General features: G+C 29.0%; 1 protein-coding gene and 1 pseudogene across 1 annotated transcript; one reads left to right on the top strand and one right to left on the bottom strand.

Annotated features, from left to right (window-relative positions):
• Vha44 (V-type proton ATPase subunit Vha44) lies at positions 1 to 8,871 on the bottom strand. Its single transcript, XM_070296602.1, has 7 exons — positions 8,586 to 8,871; positions 3,901 to 4,087; positions 3,724 to 3,822; positions 3,401 to 3,609; positions 3,160 to 3,304; positions 2,950 to 3,085; positions 1 to 2,774 (listed from the first exon to the last, which is right to left on the bottom strand). The coding sequence occupies exons 1-7, from the start codon at positions 8,731 to 8,733 to the stop codon at positions 2,679 to 2,681; spliced, it is 1,020 nt and encodes a 339-aa protein (XP_070152703.1). The 5' UTR covers positions 8,734 to 8,871; the 3' UTR covers positions 1 to 2,678.
• A 7,253-nt stretch (positions 8,872 to 16,124) lies between these two features.
• LOC138933667 (uncharacterized protein PF3D7_1120000-like) lies at positions 16,125 to 17,301 on the top strand (annotated as a pseudogene).
• The last annotated feature ends 4,879 nt before the right edge of the window (positions 17,302 to 22,180 follow it).

Here is a 22,180-nt window from a genome sequence, read left to right as displayed (position 1 = left end):
TTTGAAATATTTATTAGTTGTACAATTACATTTATCTGTACATAACTCACAACAATTAATTGACTATATGATTATTTTTTAAACATATTTACATAATTGAACTCTGTGTGTGTGTGTGTGTGTGTGTGTTGTATATCAATTTTTTTCTTTATTTATTATACACACGTCAGAACTCGATTCTCTGTGCAGACTTAAAAGTCAAATTAATTAGTATTGTCATCGGATTCTACTCTTATACGATTTAAAACATTGTACATTGGTTTACATTATTATAATAATCATGCAGTTCAATGGTATAATATTGATCTTTATAACACATGAAATCATATTATACATGAACTTTTCTTATATGTATAATTTACACTGTAATTAATAAGGGAAATTGAGCTTATTTAACAATATAAAATATTTTCAGTAAATACATTTTTATAAGTTGATATATATAATGTATTTTAAATTTATTTTATGCAGGTTGTAATGGTGTCGATTCAGAAATATATAAATTATAAATTTATAAATAGAATAATTGACAAAAAAGAATATTAACTTATAAGTAATTACAATCAACAAATATTAGTTTCTGCATTTTATATTATATAAAATCAATTGTTTCTAGGAATTAAATTTTATAATATCAAGAAGTTTGAAAACATTGTTAATAATTATACATTATTTTATAAAAATATTCACAGATAAATAAGATGAGACGGATAAATGAGAGCCAATGCGCTGGGTAAAAGGCGCCAAAAATACTAAAATTATTAATATTGTCACAAGTGCTCGCTCGACATACTTCTGATATTATTTCAAATTACTGAAGATGATTCAATATTCGGACCGAAACATCTAATTAATAAACATAATTTAAACATACGAAGAATATTATTTTTGGTGCTCCTTATTCAGCGCATTGGTTCTTATTTGCCCATATCACCTTATTTATTTGCGAGTATTATTATATATTTAGACATTTAGAGCCTAATATACTGTTATATTTTTATTTTATAAATTTTCTATTACCATAGATACCTTTTATTAAGATATTTGACCGCTATAATCGGCTATTGTAATACATATTTCATTCAAACAATATATAATATAAGGTGTACCATAACATGTGGGACTCACTTCAATAGTGGACACGAGACACGAAAACAATGAAAAAAGTTCATATAAACATGTGTCCCATTTGACCACTATTACTGGTGGAGTAATTATTTGACCTTGTTTTCGAATTATAGCCAAGTGATTCCACTGAACTATTTGTATGCAATACTCTATATCTCTCGACCTGTTGATTATGTTCTATGGATTATTCTAATTTGTTCTCTTGACAAGAGCAGTTGATACTGTACTGTGCATTAGACATATTCTAGGGGTTATTATGATAATAAATTATTCAAATCAGGAAATAGCAGATATGCATACATTTAATGTATGGATTTGCCGAATGTAATGCAGCAGAAACAAGACGTCTACACGGATCATTTCTTTCTAAATCATTTCCTTGCATTCAAGTCAAAGGTGGTCATTTTGGGTGCTTCCTATAACGTTAAGCAGCTCCACATTACTAAGTACAAACATGACTATAATTCGGACACAAAGTCAAATGGGACACATGTTACGTGAACTTTTTAAATTATTTTTATGTATCCTCTCCACTGCTGAAGTGAGTCCTATATATTATGATACACCCTGTATATTAAAATTTATAGACTTTAACGATAATGTGTATGATAATCACTTTTTTATACCATATATAACTAATCTTCATATATTATATGCATATATGAAAATGATTTCTCCATAATTACTAAATATATTTAAAACAATAAAATACTTTATATAAGAATACATGACACATAACAATTGCTTTAATATATTCAACAATAAGATATTTATTTTCTAAATTGCGAATATAACATTTGTTTCATTAAATATATTCATATGATACACTTATGAATGTTTCTTATAGAATTTTTTATAATAACAAGGCATATATCTCTGTATAAGTCTTGATTTCTTACTGAAAAAAATCAACATTTTAACTCTGTATATGATAGATCAATACATAGGATTATACATTGTAGCAATACTTTTTAGAAGTGGTATAAATTTCTAATGTGCAAAATTGCACTTCAAGTATTAAAAAGTAAGTTAATTAATAAAATCCAATAAATTATCAAATACAATTTATATTATTATAGTTACATTTAATTCATAAATATAATTCAGAAATATGTAATTGTGATAAAAATTACTTGAGAATTTAATCATTATTATGTAATATGTAATACATAATTTGATACATAATTACTTTTTTTATATATATTTAATACTTGAAGAAAATATATATAAAGGAATGCAAAAACTATTATGCACAATTCTGAATAATATTATAGGTTGTAATATAATATAATATTCCCAATATTTTAATAATTAAAAAAAATAACGATTTCTATCAGAAAAAGGCTTTGTGACGATTTTTTCCAATTGTAATAAATTATAATTTATAATTATAAAGATATAGTTAAAGAAAAGTTTCTAGAAATGCATTATCCTTTTATGTATTAATATGGACGAGAAATTTGTATGTACTGCCTTAGATTCTTGATGTGCCATTGTTCACAAATAAATCGAAGTGTGATATTCGGTAAAAGAAAAATAAATTCTAATAATTAGACCTTGTTATCAACCATATCTACGTTGATCTTATAATAAACATATGGGAAATAATCGCTTTGGCCAAAACCTAGTCCTGGTATATCCACATTCTGTTAAAATTAAAATATCTTTGTAAATATATATCTGTTTCACAAAAAAATTATATCTAGAATAGACATATATGTATTTACAAAAATAATAACAGGAAATTTAATGTTTTAAAATTATAATTAAATTTATTTAATTCCAACAATATAATGTAATAACATAATTTGCATAACTTACATCTTGATTATGTTGCGCTGTTGTAGCAGATGAATCTAAATGAGCATAAAGCTGATTTAAAACGTCACGTAATCTTCTCGCACATTTCTTATGTGGATGCAATAATATCGCTTGGAAATTGACAGGTAAGCCATATCTATAAATCATTTATATTACACGTTATAATTGACTAAATATTATCACTGTATTTCATACGACATTTAATGGTACCTAAGAACAGATTCAACAAATACACGTAAAGCTTTGACATGGATCCAAGCACAAAAACATTCACTAAAATTCACTTTCAACCAGCGAACCAGGGGTCCAAATTGTTTTTTTTTATCAGTAACCAACTTTGTAATTTCATATTTTCCTATAATGTAAATAAAAGAAATCTCATTCTTTACATAACATAGATATATTTACTTTAATTTTTTTAAATATATAAGATCTCAAAGTTTCAACAAACCTGCTGCTAGTTCTTCTTCATTATATGTAAAATCTCGTACGATAAATTTTTTCTCACGAGCATGTAATTTAAATTCGTCAATTACTTTTTTAAATAAAGTGATTGTAAATAATCCATATTCTGAGTCTTGAGTAATAAGTTGAGTACTACGTGGTACAATCATGTCTGTCAGTTTTTCATAACAACTATACCAATCCTGAAAGTTGGATCTAAAAATATAAGACATAAATACCAATTTTTTACATTATGAACATTTAATCCTTACATAATAGCCTTAAAATCTATAATATAGTGTCGAAATTTGGCTATATGTATTTACTCACCTTGGCACAATTACAAGCAAAGTAGTTAGATATTCACTGTCCAAGATAAAATGTTCCTTTTTCACTAAATCTGCTAAATTACGTGTTAATAAACTTCCCCTATTGAGAATGTGTCAAATTAAATATATGTTCACTTAATAATTTGTCAATTAGTATATTCTTCAAAATAAAACTTACGTCTGTTTTTTTTCAAGATTTTGTAAGCTACCTTTCAAATTATTATACATTGTAGACTTAGTTTTCAAATCAGCATCAATTTGTCCCACTTGTTTACTGATAATATCCGCGATATTTCTCAAAGATTGTTTGATGGGATATTTAGCCATATCCCACTGGAATCGAGTAATATATGATGGCAAATCACCTAGTAAATTTTAAATATTAATCCATTTTTGTTTTAAGTAAGAAATTATGATATATGTCACTTTGCAAGCAGAGTTGTAGAATTAATTAAATATGTGTATTCTTTCTTTTAAACTTTTCATATACATACATTTTTTAGCATATATCAATAACATGTAGGCTTTATAAGTATTATAAATAAAATATTAAATTGAATAAATTCCCAATATTAATATATTTCTTAAACTCTGCATATAAATATTACCAACATATAAAAATGTTTAACATTTTCGTATTTTTATTATAATAAAGAACTTAATTTCAAGTAATGTTGTTAAATGATATACAAAATAGTAAAATAAAGGAAAAATAATTTCTATACAATTTTTTGATTCTTATAGATTCGGATAGTGCATTCTAGAAGTTTATTTATCGTTAATACCATAAGCAAAAAGCAAGACATACATAAAGTATATCATGCAATGTTCAAGAGTAAACAGATCTATAAACATTTATTTATAAAATATATTTTATTACAAAAATATATAACATTCAAGTTATTACTTGTATAAAATTCTGTGCATAATATTTGATGTACATAAATATAAAAAATTTTTTTAACTAATAAAATTTTTCATTAATAAATGTAGTAATTTCTCTGTAAAAACTTTTCAAATTGCATTTGTGTGAGTGTGCAAGTACATAAACAAATCTTAATAATATCTTGAAGACTATATTGTTTTTCTATTGTTACTATATCTCATTTATATGTATCTCATAATTTTAATATAATATTAAAATTTATGTGTTAATTTAATCAGACAGCTAAGTCTTTCTATATACATGCATATAAATATAATGAATATACATATATATATTTATGCATGTGTGTATGTATATTAAAATCATAAAAACTTAAAAATTAATTATGTCTTTTTATTCATTTCCACAATTACCTGCACTATTTTTTTATATATTTGTAAGAAACACTTATATTTTATTACTAAGCACTTTATATTTTACATTACATGCTTAATAAATTAAGACAAGTTCTAACACAATGCGTGTATATATCTTAAAGAAAATTCTTATATGCATTTGAAAGAAAAAATCTTATTAAATATATAATACATAAGTCACAAATTTAAGGTTTTTGATACTTCACTGATGCATTGAATTATATATTAGAAGCAAGAAATCATAAATTTTTTTTCGCGGCATACATCAAAATAAATTATTTTTTCATATGCTATTTCGTTTGTGTTCGATAGTACAGATTGATAAAATATATCAAAGATACATTTGTCAATTAGTATATTAATAAATATCTAATCAAATTCTAATCCATTGCTATAAGAGATCCGTATTTGCTGAAAATATAAAATATATATAAATAAGTTATTAATGCTAATTATTAAAAAACGAAACTTCGGTATATTTTATCAATCTATATTATAAAAAGCAAATGAGGTACACAAAAAAATTATTTATTTCGATATATCTTGCAAAAAAAAATGTATATTTCCAATTCAGCCTTAATTCGATATAGCTGTAGTGAGAAAAAAGAAGTCTTAAAAATGTATATTTTAATAATAACGTCCATTATATATATATATATATACATTAAGTCTCAATTAACACCTTTTTCTTCAGGTTTATTCATATATACAGGGTATTTGATATTAACCGTATCACTTCTCATGTAGCTAGAGCAGGTAAAATCGAGGAGAAAGTCCTTTAACATTTTGTAATTCTCGTAATAATTATTAAGAAATTAATTAATAAAGATCAGCGAATACACGCAAATATGAGCGCGCAGTAAAAATGGACAACCCATCTTATGTGCTTGCTAAGACGCTAGAATCCATCCATTATGTATCGCTCGTACGTAACCGTTGTCATTTGTAGAGCGCTCCTCCCAAAACATTTATCGCACGCCTAGCGATCGTACTTTTGGGTTCTCTTCTCGCTGCGTCGATCTTTTTTAATTAATTTCTTAATTATTACAAAAATTGCAAAATGATAAAGGACTTTTTTCTTCGGTTTCACCAACTTTATCTGCCCATGAGAAGTGATACAATCAATATCGGACATCCTATATATATGTTACTATATACAGGGTGTCCCATTTTAAAGGACCCACTCAAATATCTCAAAAACACCGCGTTAAATCGAAAAATGTTTCAAACAAAAGTTGTGTGGCTTCAAGGGAGCCATAAGATGGTGACAATGATTTGACCTTGGAAAATCATTTGAAGGTCATGTGAAGGTCAACTTTAAAATCTTAAATGGAAACCCCATTTTTTATTTAGTATTCTTGTAGCTGACATCGAGAGCTTTCCAAAACACTATAACAAAGTATTTTTTTATTAAGTACTTTTTGAGTTATTTTATATTTTAATCTGACATATTTTGATATAAAAAATTAAATATCTCGTAAAATATTTAGTTTTCGATAATCTTACCGTAATACTTCTATGTACAGAATAATGAAGCAAATCAATTAGCATTAAAAAAAAATTGTTTTTAAGAAAATTATTTGCAATGTATTTTTTTAAACAATTATTTGTTTTTTTGACACTAATTAATTTGTCTTATTATTCTGTACATAGAAGTATTACGGTAAAATTATCGAAAACTGAATATTTTACGAAATATTTTATTTTTTATATCAAAATATGTCAGATTAAAATATAAAATAACTCAAAAAATACTTAATAAAAAATACTTTATTATAGTGTTTTGGAAAGTTTTGGATAGTGTGTTTCTCGATGTCAGCTACAAGAATACTAAATAAAAAATGGGGGTTTCCATTTAAGATTTTAAAGTTGACCTTCACATGACCTTCAAATGATTTTCCAAGGTCAAATCATTGTCACCATCTTATGGTCCCCTTGAAGCCACACAACTTTTGTTTGAAACATTTTTCGATTTAACGCAGTGTTTTTGAGATATTTGAGTGGGTCCTTTAAAATGGGACACCCTGTATATCACCCTATGTTAATGTAAATTTGATAATTTAACAATTATATATAATTACCGGCAATTATACATAATTACCAATGATTATGGTAAATTTAATAAATTTTTATGAGTCATTGAATTTATCACATTTACCAATAATTATGAATAAACTGCAATTTCAAAATTAGTAAAGATAATAAATGCAAGTTTGTAGTATACTTATATATATGTATTATAACCTACATACTTGTTATAACTTTATAATATAAGTATAACAAAATATATGTTATAAAGTTATTTATAACATATATTTGCTAAATAACATAATGCTAAATGCTGATATCAACTTATACATCATAAATCATTTTCCTTTTCACATATATGTACATTGTAGAGGGTGCATTCTTAAATAATACACACTTTGAATAATATGGCATTCTTTGTTTTCGTTCTTAAAATATGCAACTTTGAAATATTTTTTTATTTAAAGTTTAACAGACTTTGAGTCCATTAAAGAGGCGGTCAAAGCAAAAACAATGTATTTGTTAAAAGATTTAACAAAAATAGACTTTCAAATTATTTTTAATAGAAGAGAAAAACTGAATGCAACGACGTGTTGACAGGGAAGGAGAGTGTATTGAAGAGAATAAAAGTTAAAATGTGCAATATTTCACATAAAGTTCTATTTATAGCGCTAATTCTCGATTATTTAATAGCCATATCTCGTATGGCACAATTTAAAACTATAAGTATATTGTTTTTTTATTTGTTTATATTTCGCTACATTTTCAGACAAACTTTTTTCATTCTATAAATCGTAACAGGTATTTCAGACAATCTGTCTTTTTCCAATCTTTCAGTTGTTTGCCTATTCCAAAAAACACGATTCATTCATTAAACAATACATGATGCATAAAATAAGCAAATAAAGCTTTAAAGCTATGTCGAGGAAGAGAAGAGGAACGATAGATTCTAATTGGCTAACAATGACAGGATGGATACCTGAAATTGGTAAATTGTCACTATGATCTTGATCTTGATTTTAATTCGCATCACCTCATAATCTTCTCTTCTCTCCCTTCTTATCTCCTTTTGCCACCCCTTTGCCCTATCATCATCATCTCATTGCTGTCAAAATCATTTTTAAATGATTTACAAATCGATCTTGATTTTTTCAACGGTAGTCTATGAACATAATAATTTGTTGCTCAAACTGTTCGTTGCTATACGATGAGAAGGAAGAGAGATTCGGACTCGCGGGAGTGGGACTGAAGCATAGCGTTGAGGATTTAAGAGCAATGCACCAACAAATATAGGAACACATATGAATATATGTTGACAAAAAATAATTGTCGGATTGAATTTTGATATTATAGATGTCCTAAACGAACATTATATGATAGCTTTTTTCGAATACAAAAATATAATATAATACTCGTATAATAATATAATGAATATAATATAATCCTGGTGGTGTTTATGAGAATTATGATAATGATAATGATGATATTAATGCTGATAATGATCATGATAATAATGACGTTGGTGATGCTGACCTAAATAGATGGCCGGCTCTGGTTCGGACTTCTCCAATTGTCTCCACTGTCTGTGATGTTCCTTTGTAGTCTTGTGTGATGGTGTAACAGGGATATTTGACCCCCGGGTGTATGGACCCCTATCGGGGCTTGAACTCTTCTCATCCATTGATGTTTGACCTATCCATTACAGCCCAGTCCCAATCTCACGCGATCTTTCTTATTGTCTTGCTCAACTATTATTGTTTTTTACGCAAATACATAACGATAATTCTGGCGAAAATGAATAAGAATAACTCAAGAGAACACAGAGCATTTAGCACAGATCATCTGGGTATTAAATATTCAGTTTAATTCAAAAGTACCAAAAGTATGGATTCAGTTTAATGTAATTCGTTAAATAGTTATAAATGTATCAAAACATATGTAAATGTAATCCAATACAAAAAGTAATTTAATTTAAAAAATTAAAAGACAAAATGTTCAGTAACATTATAAGATAATTATATTTAACACCTTAAATATATAATTTATAAAATTTGAAATTTTTAAATAGTCTGTGGCCCATATTTATAGTCATTTTCCAAATCTCATCTTAAGAGCATATCAGGTAAAATACTCAGATTGAAGTTTCATGTCTTGAGATACGGACGGTTCAATAGTTACATTTTGATTAAAAATCAACTGAAATTGTATTCAATTGAAAAACGGAACGCTTACTTACGTGAAATTCGTTTTGAGATTCAAAATATTGATTAAAGCAGCGATACGCATTTGTTTGAAACTAATCTTTTTTAAAAATCATAACAGTGAGTACAAAAGTGACAGAATGTCATCAACACAAAAGAAGAAAAATTTCACTTCTTTTGAAAAAAAATTTTTAGTTGAGTGTATGGTGAAATATAAAAATATCATAGAAAATAAAAAAACGGATGGCAGTTCAATTATCCAAGCAGGAAGCATGGCTGAAGATTGCAGTTGCTTTCAACGCTGGCTCTCATATTGATGAAAAGGTAATTATTATAATTTACAATAAATTTATAAAGCGTGCACCTGTATGTGCGTGTTTACAATGTATAGTTACACCTCTCTCTTTTTCTCTCTCCCTTTGTCCCCCCCCCTCTCTCTTTCGCTGTGTACACGTATTATTCTTTAAGTAAACGATTTTTTACATATAGGCTACAGATAAGCAATTACAACGGTTATGGGCAAATTTGAAACAGCGACAACAAAGCGAATTAGCCAAAGAATGACAACATAGAATTGCCACAGATGGTGGGTGAAGCTATTGGAGATGCAGAAATAGATCCGCTAATCAAAATTATAAACCTCCATTTGATTGTAGAAATTCCGTTAGCTAACGATTCCAACAATCTACAAACTGGCGAACGTAAGAATAAATGTTTACTAATATCAATAATGTTTACTGATATCAATGTATACTAATATATATTATTATATTACAGCTAGTAAATCAATTATTTTGTCTGATGACATAAACGTATTATAATTAAATTATTTAATATTATATAATAAATATTTTTATTAATAAATATTTATAAATTTTATATTAATAAATTTAAAATATTAATAATTTTTTTGGATAGATACGGAACCGATAAAAAAGAGCAAACTAGACATACCTGCGAAAGCTTTTAAACATACACAAGAATTTGCTGAAGTCATAGGTATTGTAATTAAATTATTTAATAATTATTAATAATACTTATTATAATATTTAATTTTTGAATATTAAATTTTTCATTGTTAGATATGGAACCGATAAAGAAGAGTAAAATAGATATAACACCGAGAACTATAACGACGTTCTTCAATTTCAACGCAACGTAAAATGCTGTATAAAGAAAAAAAAGTAATATTTTAGAAAACGAAGCAAAACAGAGATTAAAATTAATAGAATTAGATAAACAGTTACGAGAAGAACAAAATCGAACGGAAAGAGAAAAACAAAAAGAAGCCAAAGCACGAGCTATATAGCGGAATTAGAATTAGAAAATTAAAAAAAAAAGTTATGTTATGTTATAATGTTGCAATGTTATATATTATAAATTATAATTAATATTGTTATAATTTTACATATAATAAATAAAAAATGTAATTTTACATATTACTCATATTTTTTTTATTATTTATTTAATTAATTATAATCATTAATTATAATCATATATAATAACTAAATGGAATGTTCAATTAAATATTTATTAATAATCTTTATAAACATTTTTAAAAATAGTGTGGAATATTTAAAACGTGTGATAATATCAAATTAAGTAAAATGTGTCTGAATTAATGCTTGACAGCCATACCTTCTCCTGGACGCGGTGGTATCTGATCTATTGGTATGGGCAATTTAATAGGAAAATTATTATCAATTATTAAAGCGTCTTTAAGTATGAGAACAATATTATGTAAAACCGCGCAAGCAATTATTATGTTGCATACTGTTTCAATTTATTTCCCATTCTTCGGCTCAAACATGGAAATCTTCTTTTCCAAACATGTGTTCTACAACATTGCGAGCTTTAGCACGAGCGCAATAATATCATTTTTCTGGAGCTGTGCGAGAATTCAATATGGGGATATAAAGATATGGAAGGCTGGGATAACTATTATCGCCAAGTAGTGTATCTTCTAATTCCCTTTGCATGTATTTCATATTTACACGGGACATATTAAATATGCGGCTATCATATGTGCTCATCGGGCTACGATATCTAAAGATTTTCCTTGAGGTTCAGCTACAGCTTGTACATTTATCGAAAAAAACAATTTTCTATTTCGGAAAGCTTCATGAAATTGTTGGCTTGGTGTATTAATTATTTTGATGTGTGTACAATCAATGGATCCATCGATTCTTGGTATTCCATTCAATCTTTCGTGTCTGCCCAATTCTTGGTACATGTGCCAATTTATTTCAATTTCTTTACGTGTGATTGGAAATTTAATAAAAATCCGACGTATGCCGGCAAGAAGATTTGATATATTACGAACAATATTCGAAGCGCTAGCTTGAGAAATTTCTTCTAAATCGCATACTATCTATAGAAATACAAATTTATATATATGTAAGAATATATAAACAGCATTCCGATCTGGATATAGAAATATTTTTTTTTTCAAAAATCGATTAAACTAATTTGGAAGGATGCTGTAGCATAAAATCAAAGACATAAAAGAAGCTGTTTAATTGGTGATATTGGAAGACCTCTTCTTGATGCTTTGCGAAGAGGCTCTTCAAGAGGGAGAATGTAATATAGATCACAGATTCTTTTCGAAATCTGCATCTATTGATAAATTCATTTTCCGACCACCATTCGAAGGGGTTTCGTGCATCTCTAATATAACGTTTTGGTAAACGTTCGCGCAATTCATCATATATATCATATTGATCATAATTTTCAATCCAATTCATTTAATTAACCTGTAAATTGTCAAAAATTTTTATTACACGATTTATAATAACAATATTTTTACTATTATGTACTTTTTTACTATTAAGTACATTTTTAATATTAAACTGCAATTTAAACGTACTTCTATGTATAGATAATTGATGATAAATCTGTAAATAATTCTGTCAACTTTTCCTCAAGTCACCTTCGAACCATACTTGAATGATACACAATTTTTCCCGATTCAAATCTTAGCTGATACGCAATCCAAAGACTATTAATATATACACGTGCGATCTTTTCTCAAGTATCGATTATTGAAATGCGATAAGTATAAATCAAGCTGCATCTCAAGACAAACTTCCTCTGAGTATCTCTATTGAATTGAGATTACAAACGAATATCAAATTGACTCTGAAGTTTCATGTATTAAATCGTATCATATTTCAAGACTAGTTTTAACTGAGTTTCTCACCAAAATGTAAATTATATCATTTATGTGTGTATGTGTGTATACAACATACACACACATGCATATATATATATATATATATATATACACAAGTTTTTTCTATCTTCTGTTTCATTTTAAATGCCTTAGCAACATATCTGTGAAACGATATGCGGAAAAATCAAACAAAAGTTATAAGATTTTAAAAATGGAATTTAGAAATCTGATTTAAATTAAGAGGTTAATTTACTTAGAGAGCGCAAAAAATCGATTTTTTCTTACGTTTTCTGAAAATAAATGTTTGGAGAATATTTCCCAAATTTTAATTAAAAAGTCGCAAAATTAACAAAGTTATAAGATAGCATGCGACCTTAAAAATAGGCTTGCTTAAGACACGCAGATAGAATGTCGATTTTTTTCGATAGTTAAGAGAATAGTAGGATTCGTAAATACATTTACACGCACATAGTATAATCACATTTATCTAGAGATGTATTGGAGAAAATACATAAAACAGTAACGGGTTTGAACGCAACTTTACGCCTAATTGTTCTATGTAATTTTAATCAAAGATTTTGTCCAATATTAACAATTTTTAATGTAATGGATATAATTAACGGAAATAAAAAATATTCGCTTAATTACACATCAACTGGCAGATCTGTACGGATAGACGTGTATCCAAAATATAAAAAAGTCCGAATACCAAGCGGCTCAATATAAGTTTTTTGAGGAATTTGAAAGTCTATTTTATGGTCTTTGTTATTTAAATAAATAAAAGAAAACACTTTTTGGGATACTAAATTTAATAATTATCATTTTCTAATCTTCAAAAAATCAAAAAATATCAGCAAAATTGAGATATATTTTAAAATCACATTACTTTGATTTTTTCAATTTTTCTAAAAAATTAGCTTCACAGTATCGCATAAATATCCTATGGAATAAAACTAAATTTTTACATTTCAAATAATTACACGAGGAGCAGCATGCCATGTCATAGAACACATTACATTGTGCACTTTTCAACATATTATGCGTGTAGATTATATTTAACAGAAGTCAAATATGACGCACAAATATATATAGAAGTATGTGGATTGACGTATTTCATGTTGTCATTTAATCATAATACTCGAGTCAGAAGTTGGCCATATCGCAGGACCAAAAATGAAAAGATAGACGCTCGATATTTTACGCTGATAAAATTTGTATATGTAAAACATTTATACTAAATCATACATCGTTGTATTCCCTTCAAAAAACGCTACAACTTTTATAGTGTCGAAATATCCACATTGTTATAAAAAAATTAAATATACCTCTCCATTCATTAACACAAATAGCTTCTATAAGCAATTACTATGTTTACAATAGAGTTCAGTTTGAACCATTTAATTTGATATATATTTGTTGTAGTCTATCTCTTTTAGTTTAAAAGATAAAAAAGGGTGGCCACTTTTGCTGGGACACCCTGTATGCACACACACACGCGCGCGCGCACATACATAGGGTGTCCGAAAAATCGCGCAACATCCTTTAAAGGAAGGGAGAGGGTGTTATTCTGAATAGAAAGGTCCTGTACCATTTTGCGATTTTCTCAATATTTAAGAAAATATTAATTGTAAAAGATCAATCAAAAAGTGCCGGGAGAAGCTCGCGGCGCAAAGACGCCTTAAATATTGAGAAAATCGCAAAATGGTATAGAACTTTTTTGTTCAGAATAACACCCTCTACCTTCCCTTAAAGGGTGTTGCGCAAACTTTCGGACACCCTGTATATACATATACACACACATAATATATACCGGATGTTTCACATCATCCATGCCAACATTTTTTTTCAAAAATGTGACGTCACAAAAAGTTGAGAAAAAAATTTCATTACTAATGAGCACCCGAAGTAATCATTTTGATGATGGTTCCATTTTTTAGGATAAACCGGAAATAGGTAGAAACTGGAATCAGTTTTGAAATTTTAAATAGAAACATGGATCGAGTGGGAAACTAATAGAGTTTCGAAAAAGGAACAACTTTTACTAAAACTTAATTCAATTATCTCTTACAGGTTTCGAGAAAAACGTTTAAATGTGTGAATGCCTGCAATAATTTACAAGTGTTCGAAATGCCTGCCATTTTGATGCGTACATTGCTGCAATCGTGTTTTAACACTGTCAGTAGCTTATAAGACTTCCTGATGGAACGAAACAAAAAAAATACTAAAAATGTTCTGACATTTTTAATATTAAAAGATATCCTCATTCTCAAATCTCTAGCTATCGCGATTTTGGAAGCTATGTACTTTATGTCTGTCAAAACTAGTAGTTACCTCGATATCGTTACTAAATGAAGTTCGATAAATACAATCCGTATAATCCAACACGCATTAAAGGCTATTCATCAAATAATGTTTTATTAATTTATTATTATTATATATATATATATATATAAAATTTGTAACCGTAACCATTTGTAACCGCCAATTTGTAACTGTATTCCTTTTTAACTATTTAATTGATAATTATTTGATTATTCGGAGGGCGGTTCTTCAGTACACCCACGACATATCTTCGGCGCGTATTTCGGATATCGATCCCGCGGTCCAGAAAATTCAATTTTTCGCAAACTAAACCGAGTTGGGCGCCAGGTACGGCAAGCCGCACCATTCACGATAATAGCAATTGCGAAAGACAATTGCGAGACCGATAATTAACGCGACGGTAAATTTCCACAGCTACTCAGGATACTCGAAATGGTAGAGGGAGTGGTTCGGGAGAAATGGGAGATATCTTGAGAATCGAGAACCCGGGAGCCAAAATGAGCATTCGATATGTTAAAATAAAGATAATAATAATATAAAGAAACAAGAGTATAAAGCAGTTCGCACAAGTAATAATCTTGGATGACAGTAGTTATTTTACAGGCGAATAAAAGCAGTGGTATCAACGCAGAGTACTACACGATAATTCTCTCTCTCTCTCTCTCTCTCTCTCTCTGTGGAGAAGACATGTCAAACATCGCTTCGCAAAAGTAATAACTTTTAAACGGTTAAATAGTTTCGAGGAGTGATAGAAAGTTATTCAAGTCATAGCGGCATAGACCGGCATTAGCCATGAGTGTTATCTAGCTGAGATATGCTGTTTTGTGGGCGTGAGAAGTGCATTTTCTGTCTGGGACACCAAAGTCTCATACGAAAGGTAGACATTAAAGGTAGACACAAAAGTGCTGACGTGTGACAGTGGAACAGAGGTGACTGATCGCTTACGCTGATATTAGCGGTTTCGGCCCATAATTATCGGCATGGACAATGAATATGCTGAATATCGATGCTCGGCATGTAAAAAGACAATAAAAAATCAGGTGGTGACATGCAAATCTTGCTATCAGGTGAATCGTATTAAGCTGTTTTACCATCCAGGATGTGTAAGCAAGCATAGGATTTACGATAAAAATCAAGAATTGGTACCGTGTTCTGGCCCATTTGACAGATTTACAATTGAAAGTGAAACAGACATGAAGAAGGCATCGGCAGTGGCCGGGGGCGGCAGGGACAGACTAGGATCTACAGGATTTACAGGTTCGTTTACGACGCCAAGTAGTGGAAATAGAATATCAGGAGCGAGTGGATCATCGACTATTGACGTAAAAATAGATTGGCTGGTAAAAGTTGTAAAAAAAATAAAAGATGAAACAGCATGTAAGAAGGAAATTAAAATGATGGTCAAGGAAATAGTTCGTGAAGAATTGGGAAATGTTAAGCAGGAACTGCTAGAAGAGCTGAAAAGAATGATACAGGGAGAAGTAAGTGGATCAACAGGAGGAATACAAAGGAGCTATAGTGAAGCGGTTAAAGAGAAAAAGAAAGAGAATGTTATAATTATCAAACCCAAGATTCAACAAGAGAGTGAAGTTACAAAAAAATTGATAAAAGAAAAGGTAGATATCAAAAACATGGCGATTGGAATAACGAAGCTAAAAAAAGGAAGCAGTGATCATGGGTTGTGAATCTGGAGAAGAAATGAAAACGTTGAAAGCCACAGTGCAGGACAAACTAGGAGAAAATTTCAAAGTTACGGAATCACCGCAGATGAAGCCCAAAATAAAAATTATCAATGTCAGCGAAGAAGAAATGAGATTAGATGATGATGACTTAATAACTACAATCAAGAAGCAGAATAGAATTGATGCAATAAATGATGGATTCCAAATGCGAATAGTGAAGAAAATAGTTAAAGAAAAAAGAAATGATAATAATCAACTTAGAAGAAAAGAAAAAGAAGAAGGTTCGATAATAATTGAAGTAGATGAAGAAACGCATGAATTGATGTTGAAAAAAGAGAAACTAAATGTAGGATGGAGAAAATGTCCTATATTCAATCACATTAATGTTAAAAGATGCTTTAAATGCTGGGGATACTATCATATTGCAAAAAACTGTACGCGAGAGAAAACATGCCACAAATGTGCGGGAAATCATAAAGCGATTGTACGGCAACAAAGAAAAAATATGTAAATTGTATGTTTAAAATTCGAACATACAACTTAAAGATAAGTGATGAACACGACGCCCTTAGCTCAGAATGTTTAACATTTAAAAGGGTGATATAGGAGGAGAAGAGGAGAGCCGGCTGGGAAGATGCGAAATAGCAACTACAGAAGGAAGCGGAAATAATATTGTATACAAACGCGCAAAGTTTGATGGCGCATAAAGATGAGATACAACATCAGATTATGAAGAAAGTAAATCCGGCATTCATAGCGTTATCAGAGACAAGATTGACTGCTGAAATTGAAGACAGTGAAGTGAACGTACCAGGTTATAGTATAATTAGATGCGATGCTGAAAATAGAAATACAGGAGGGGTTGTTTTATATATAAGGGATGATGTTAAATATGAAATAGTATTAGTAAAAAAATTAGAATCGAATTGTTGGTGTGCTGCGATTGAGGTGAAAGAAAAATTGTATAGAGGAATAATAATGGTAATATATCATTCACCGAGTGCATCGCATGGTAATTTCGTGAGATTTCTGGAGGATATAATAGAAGAGTTAATAATACGGGGAGAATGTATGGTAATAGGAGACTTTAATATAGATATTATGTTAGATTCGTTTTATACAAGGATGTTACAAACGACAATGTTGAGCTTAGGCATGAAACAATATGTAAATAAACCGACGAGAATTACGAAAGATAGTAAAACAATTATAGATTTAATTTTTGCTAATAATAAAATAGAAGTGCAGGTAATGCATGAACCTAAAATAACGGACCATGCGTGGCTAAAAGTTGAACTGAATGCGAATAAATTTGATAATAAATACAGAGAACTTAGTGTTAGGAATTATAGAGAGTTTAATATAGATGAATTTATTAAATTAGTGGAAAATAAATTAGAGAAAAACCAAGATATGAATATCAGTGTGAGAGCGAAGAAATTTGTTGATAGTATAGTAAATGCGTTGGACGCTACAGCACCTAGAAAAAATTTTAGAATTCCGAGAATATGGGAAGGGAAAAAGTGGTTTTCGGATGAAATAAGAGAAGCAGCAGCCAAAAGGGATGAGGCATATAGGAAGGCATTGTATGCTGACACGGAACAAAATTGGTTGCAATTTAAAATTGAAAGAAATACAGTAGTTAAATTAATTAAGACAAAGAAGAAAGAATATTATGAAAATATGATAGATCTTAATAAAGAAAATCCTACATCTATGTGGAAAACACTAAAAGAAATAATTAGAGGCGAACCAGGAGGTAAGAGGGAAGTAGAGAATATAGATTTTGAAATATTAGACAGCATTGAAGAATGCAATATAGCAGATAAATTTAATTTGTTATATACAAAGTATTAATAGTATAGTAAAATCTATAAATGGGAATAAAACTGGGAATGCATGTAAAAGAATTATTTATGTTATTGAAAACGAGGGAATTATGGAAAATTTTGAAATGATTAGTATAGAGTATTTACAGGAAATTGTTATGGGACTACCGAAAAAGAAAGGTACAGAGGAAGGAATAACTAGCGATATATTAAAGGCAGTATTTTGCGTAATAAAAGAGGAATTTGTTGATATAATAAATAATTCTTTGAAGGAAGGTTGCTGTCCAAAAGGTTGGAAAACGTCTTCAATAATACCGATTCCAAAAATAGAGAAAGCTAGAAAAGCAAATGAATTTAGGCCTATAAATATGTTACCAATATTTGAAAAAGTGTTAGAATAAGTAGTTAAAAAGCAAATTGAAACGTATTTGGAAGATAACTGTATTATAACAGAACATCAGTCGGGCTTTAGAAAACAGTATTCGTGTGAAACAGCGATTCAAACAGTCATTGATGAGTGGAAATTGATAGTTAGTGAGGCAAAAATGGTAGGGGTAATTTTCATGGATCTTAAGCGAGCCTTTGAAACAATAGATAGAGAAAGATTATTAGAGAAATTATATCAATATGGAATTAGGGGAATGATTATAGAATGGTTAAGATCATATTTAAAGGATAGAACACAGCAGGTTCAATTTAACAATAAATGGTCTAAATTAATGACCACAGAATATGGAGTACCGCAAGGATCTGTATTAGGACCTTTATTATTTATAGTATATATAAATGATATAATAAAAATCTGTCCAGAAGGATGTAATATAAAAATGTTTGCAGATGATACGTTAATATATGTAACTGGAGAAAGCAGCGGAATTAGAGGGCAAAATGAATATGGCACTTACTATAGTAGAAGAGTGGATGAATATAAATAAGTTAAAAATGAATGCAGGAAAAACGAAATATATGATTGTTAGAAGTATAAGAAAAGAACTGCGAGGTAATATAACATTGAAATATTTGGATGGAACTGAGATTGAACGTGTGGAAATAATGAAATACCTAGGCATAATTATTGACGATAGACTACGATTTAAGGACCACTGTGATTATATGCTAAAGAAAATAGGGAAAAAACGAGTTTTTTGAATAGAATAGGTAATTATATATCGGCATACACTAGATGTATTGTATATAAGACAATTATAGCACCTCACTTTGAGTATTGTGCGACGCTGTTAATTGATATGGGAGAAACACAGCTGAGTAAATTGCAAAAAGCACAAAACCGGGCCATGAGGATCATATTGCAATGTGATAGACATACCAAAGTGGAGCGTATGCTGCAAGCGCTTTTATATCCATAAAACAGAGGCTATATTATAATGTGTGTATATTTATTTTTAAGATTTTAAGGAAAATGTTACCGGAGCAATTAAGAAATAGGTTAGAAATTGTGGGAAATGAGAGTGAAAGACAAACACGACAAGCTGGGGATATTGCAATAAAATATCGCAGAACAAGGAGTGCGCAAAAGAGTATGTTTTACGAAGGAGTGAAAATGTATAACGCCTTGCCAGCTGAAATAAAGCGGAATGAAAGAATTGTGCCGTTTAAGCGAATGTTAAAGGAGTATATTGTAATTAATGTAAACTAGATTTGTATTACAAATAGCTGAGAAAGCTAATAAAGATCAATCAATCAATCAATCAATCAATCAATCTCTCTCCCTCTCCCCCCCTCTCTCACCCCTCCCCCTCCCCTATATATATATATATATGTGTGTGTGTTTTTTTTCTTTTATGTCATGTATAATGTTATATGTATTTGCATTTCAAAAAGATCGTTTAGAAAATATAAATTTTTGCATGGCCACTCTCTCTAGATATTTATAATAAAATAATGTAAGAAAAATAGAAAAATAAGATTATTGTGATCAAAAAAGTAACATCACAAATTAAAAAAGTAACATCACAAAGAACTATGTTAAAAAAAGGGTAATTTTTAACCTCGAAGGAAATGAATGAAAAGGAATGAAAAACAAGATAAAAATTGTGCAAATTAAAAATTTGGACATTGCTTCCTCATCATTTTATTTCGCTCACAAAGCTTAAACTCTTTAATAGAAAAAATTATTAGAAACCTCAAAAACCTGGAAAAAGCATGTTGAGAGATCTGAAACGGCAATATTTGTACTGAATCATACTAATTTGAAAGATAACGTTATGTAACAAGTTAGGAAAAAAAGTTCTTTTAAAAAAAGTAATTTTCAAAGCTTGTTATCCTGCTAAGTAAATTAATCCTTCTAAAAAAGTATCCTATTAAATAAATTAGTAAGATATTTTCTTGTTAGATAGAAGCTAGACTATAAATGTTGGGCAAACAATCGCAAAAATCTCCTCTCAGAGGAGATGACAAGATTAGCCGGATTCCTGATAGATTGTAAGTGGCCATTCACAAGACTCCTCTAGTATATAGTAAAATTCCCCACCATTTCTCGCATAAGGCTAGATCTCAATGCAATACTCTTCGAAATGAGCAAATAATATAGGCATGGCTCCAAGTAATAAACAGGGGTATACACTGTAAAAAAATTTCATATGAAATTACAACTATTATAATAGATAATATTGGGACCATATATTAATTAAAATGTATATTTACACACATTAGTAAATTTATATCCCATAGATAAAATTATTATCTGATATAATAAGTAAGCAGTTTGCACAAATAAAATTACATATTAAAGGTAGATTTCTAGAAATGTTCTTATAATAATAATAAGTGCATAAGTATATGCATAAAAATAAATTTTATTGCAAAGTTTGAATTGTTTTAACAAAAGACCATTCTTAATTTGAAATTTATGTTGCAATGTAAATAAGATGAATGAGTTACATATGACTGTTCATAATTATTTTTTTTATTTGTATAATATATACTTAAATAAAAATACAACTATAATGTGTGAATTTATCATATGCTGTATAATATTATCGTCTGCTATATAATATTACAAAAACAAGCTGAATTGTGCAAATTAGAAACTTGCACATTGCTTCCTCATCACTTTATCTCACAAAGTTTAAGCTTCTTTAAGCGAATTTTTCAATTTTTGCTTCCTGATAGAGGAAGCTTTGTGAGCGAAATAAAAAGATAAAGAAGCAATCACCAATCCTCATTAAATTTAATACCAATCATCCTTTAATGATACTCTATTTATGTGAAAAAATTTAACCCGATATTTCAAAATTTGCGAAAGTTACAACGTGTACAGACATTTCTTTAAAAATTCAAAATTTTATAAAAAATGAATTTTCTCATCGATTTTCAACAAATTCAATACCAACCATCCTTTAATAATAATCTATCCATGTGAAAAAATTTAATCTATCTCAAAATTTGCGAAAGTTACAATGTATACAGACAATTCTCAAAAAATTAAAAATTTTATAAAAAATGAATCTTTTCATCGATTCTCACCAAATTCAATACCAACCATCCTTGAATAATACTCTATCTATGTAAAAAAAATTTAGCCCAATATTTCAAAAATTGCAGAAGTTAGAGGTTGTACAATATATTGCGTACATGCATATTCACATTCACACATACACACAACACACATACATACATTCATGAATACATACATACATACATACACACACACACACACACGCGCGCGCGCGCGCGCGCGCGCACACACACATACATTTTTTAGAAATATCATTTCTCGACGTTTTGCAACATTCTAAACACATTGGCATAGAAAACTCAAAAAAAAATTTTATCACGGAACAAAACTTCCTCTATAAGGAAGCAAAATTGTACATTTATAAAATCTATAAATTCCCAGCAAGCAAAATGATGCAAACTTTGCACAAAGTTTGCAGAGTACTCTGCGTTGATACCACTGCTT

The sequence above is a fragment of the Polyergus mexicanus genome, unplaced genomic scaffold (assembly GCF_030449975.1).
Source record: "Polyergus mexicanus isolate NDT 795.1 unplaced genomic scaffold, iyPolMexi1.0 SCAF_1, whole genome shotgun sequence".
Taxonomy (NCBI): Eukaryota; Metazoa; Arthropoda; class Insecta; order Hymenoptera; family Formicidae; genus Polyergus; species Polyergus mexicanus.
This window is presented reverse-complemented; position numbering and strand designations above follow the sequence as displayed.

Coding starts and splice junctions, on each gene's coding strand:
- Vha44 (XM_070296602.1), bottom strand. CDS start 8,733: ATGGATGAGAAGAGTTCAAGCCCCGATAGGGGTCCATACACCCGGGGG. Junction 3,823..3,900: donor AATCTTGAAAAAAAACAGAC/GTAAGTTTTATT, acceptor CATTCTCAATAG/GGGAAGTTTATTAACACGTA. Junction 3,305..3,400: donor TGAAGAAGAACTAGCAGCAG/GTTTGTTGAAAC, acceptor TTTACATTATAG/GAAAATATGAAATTACAAAG.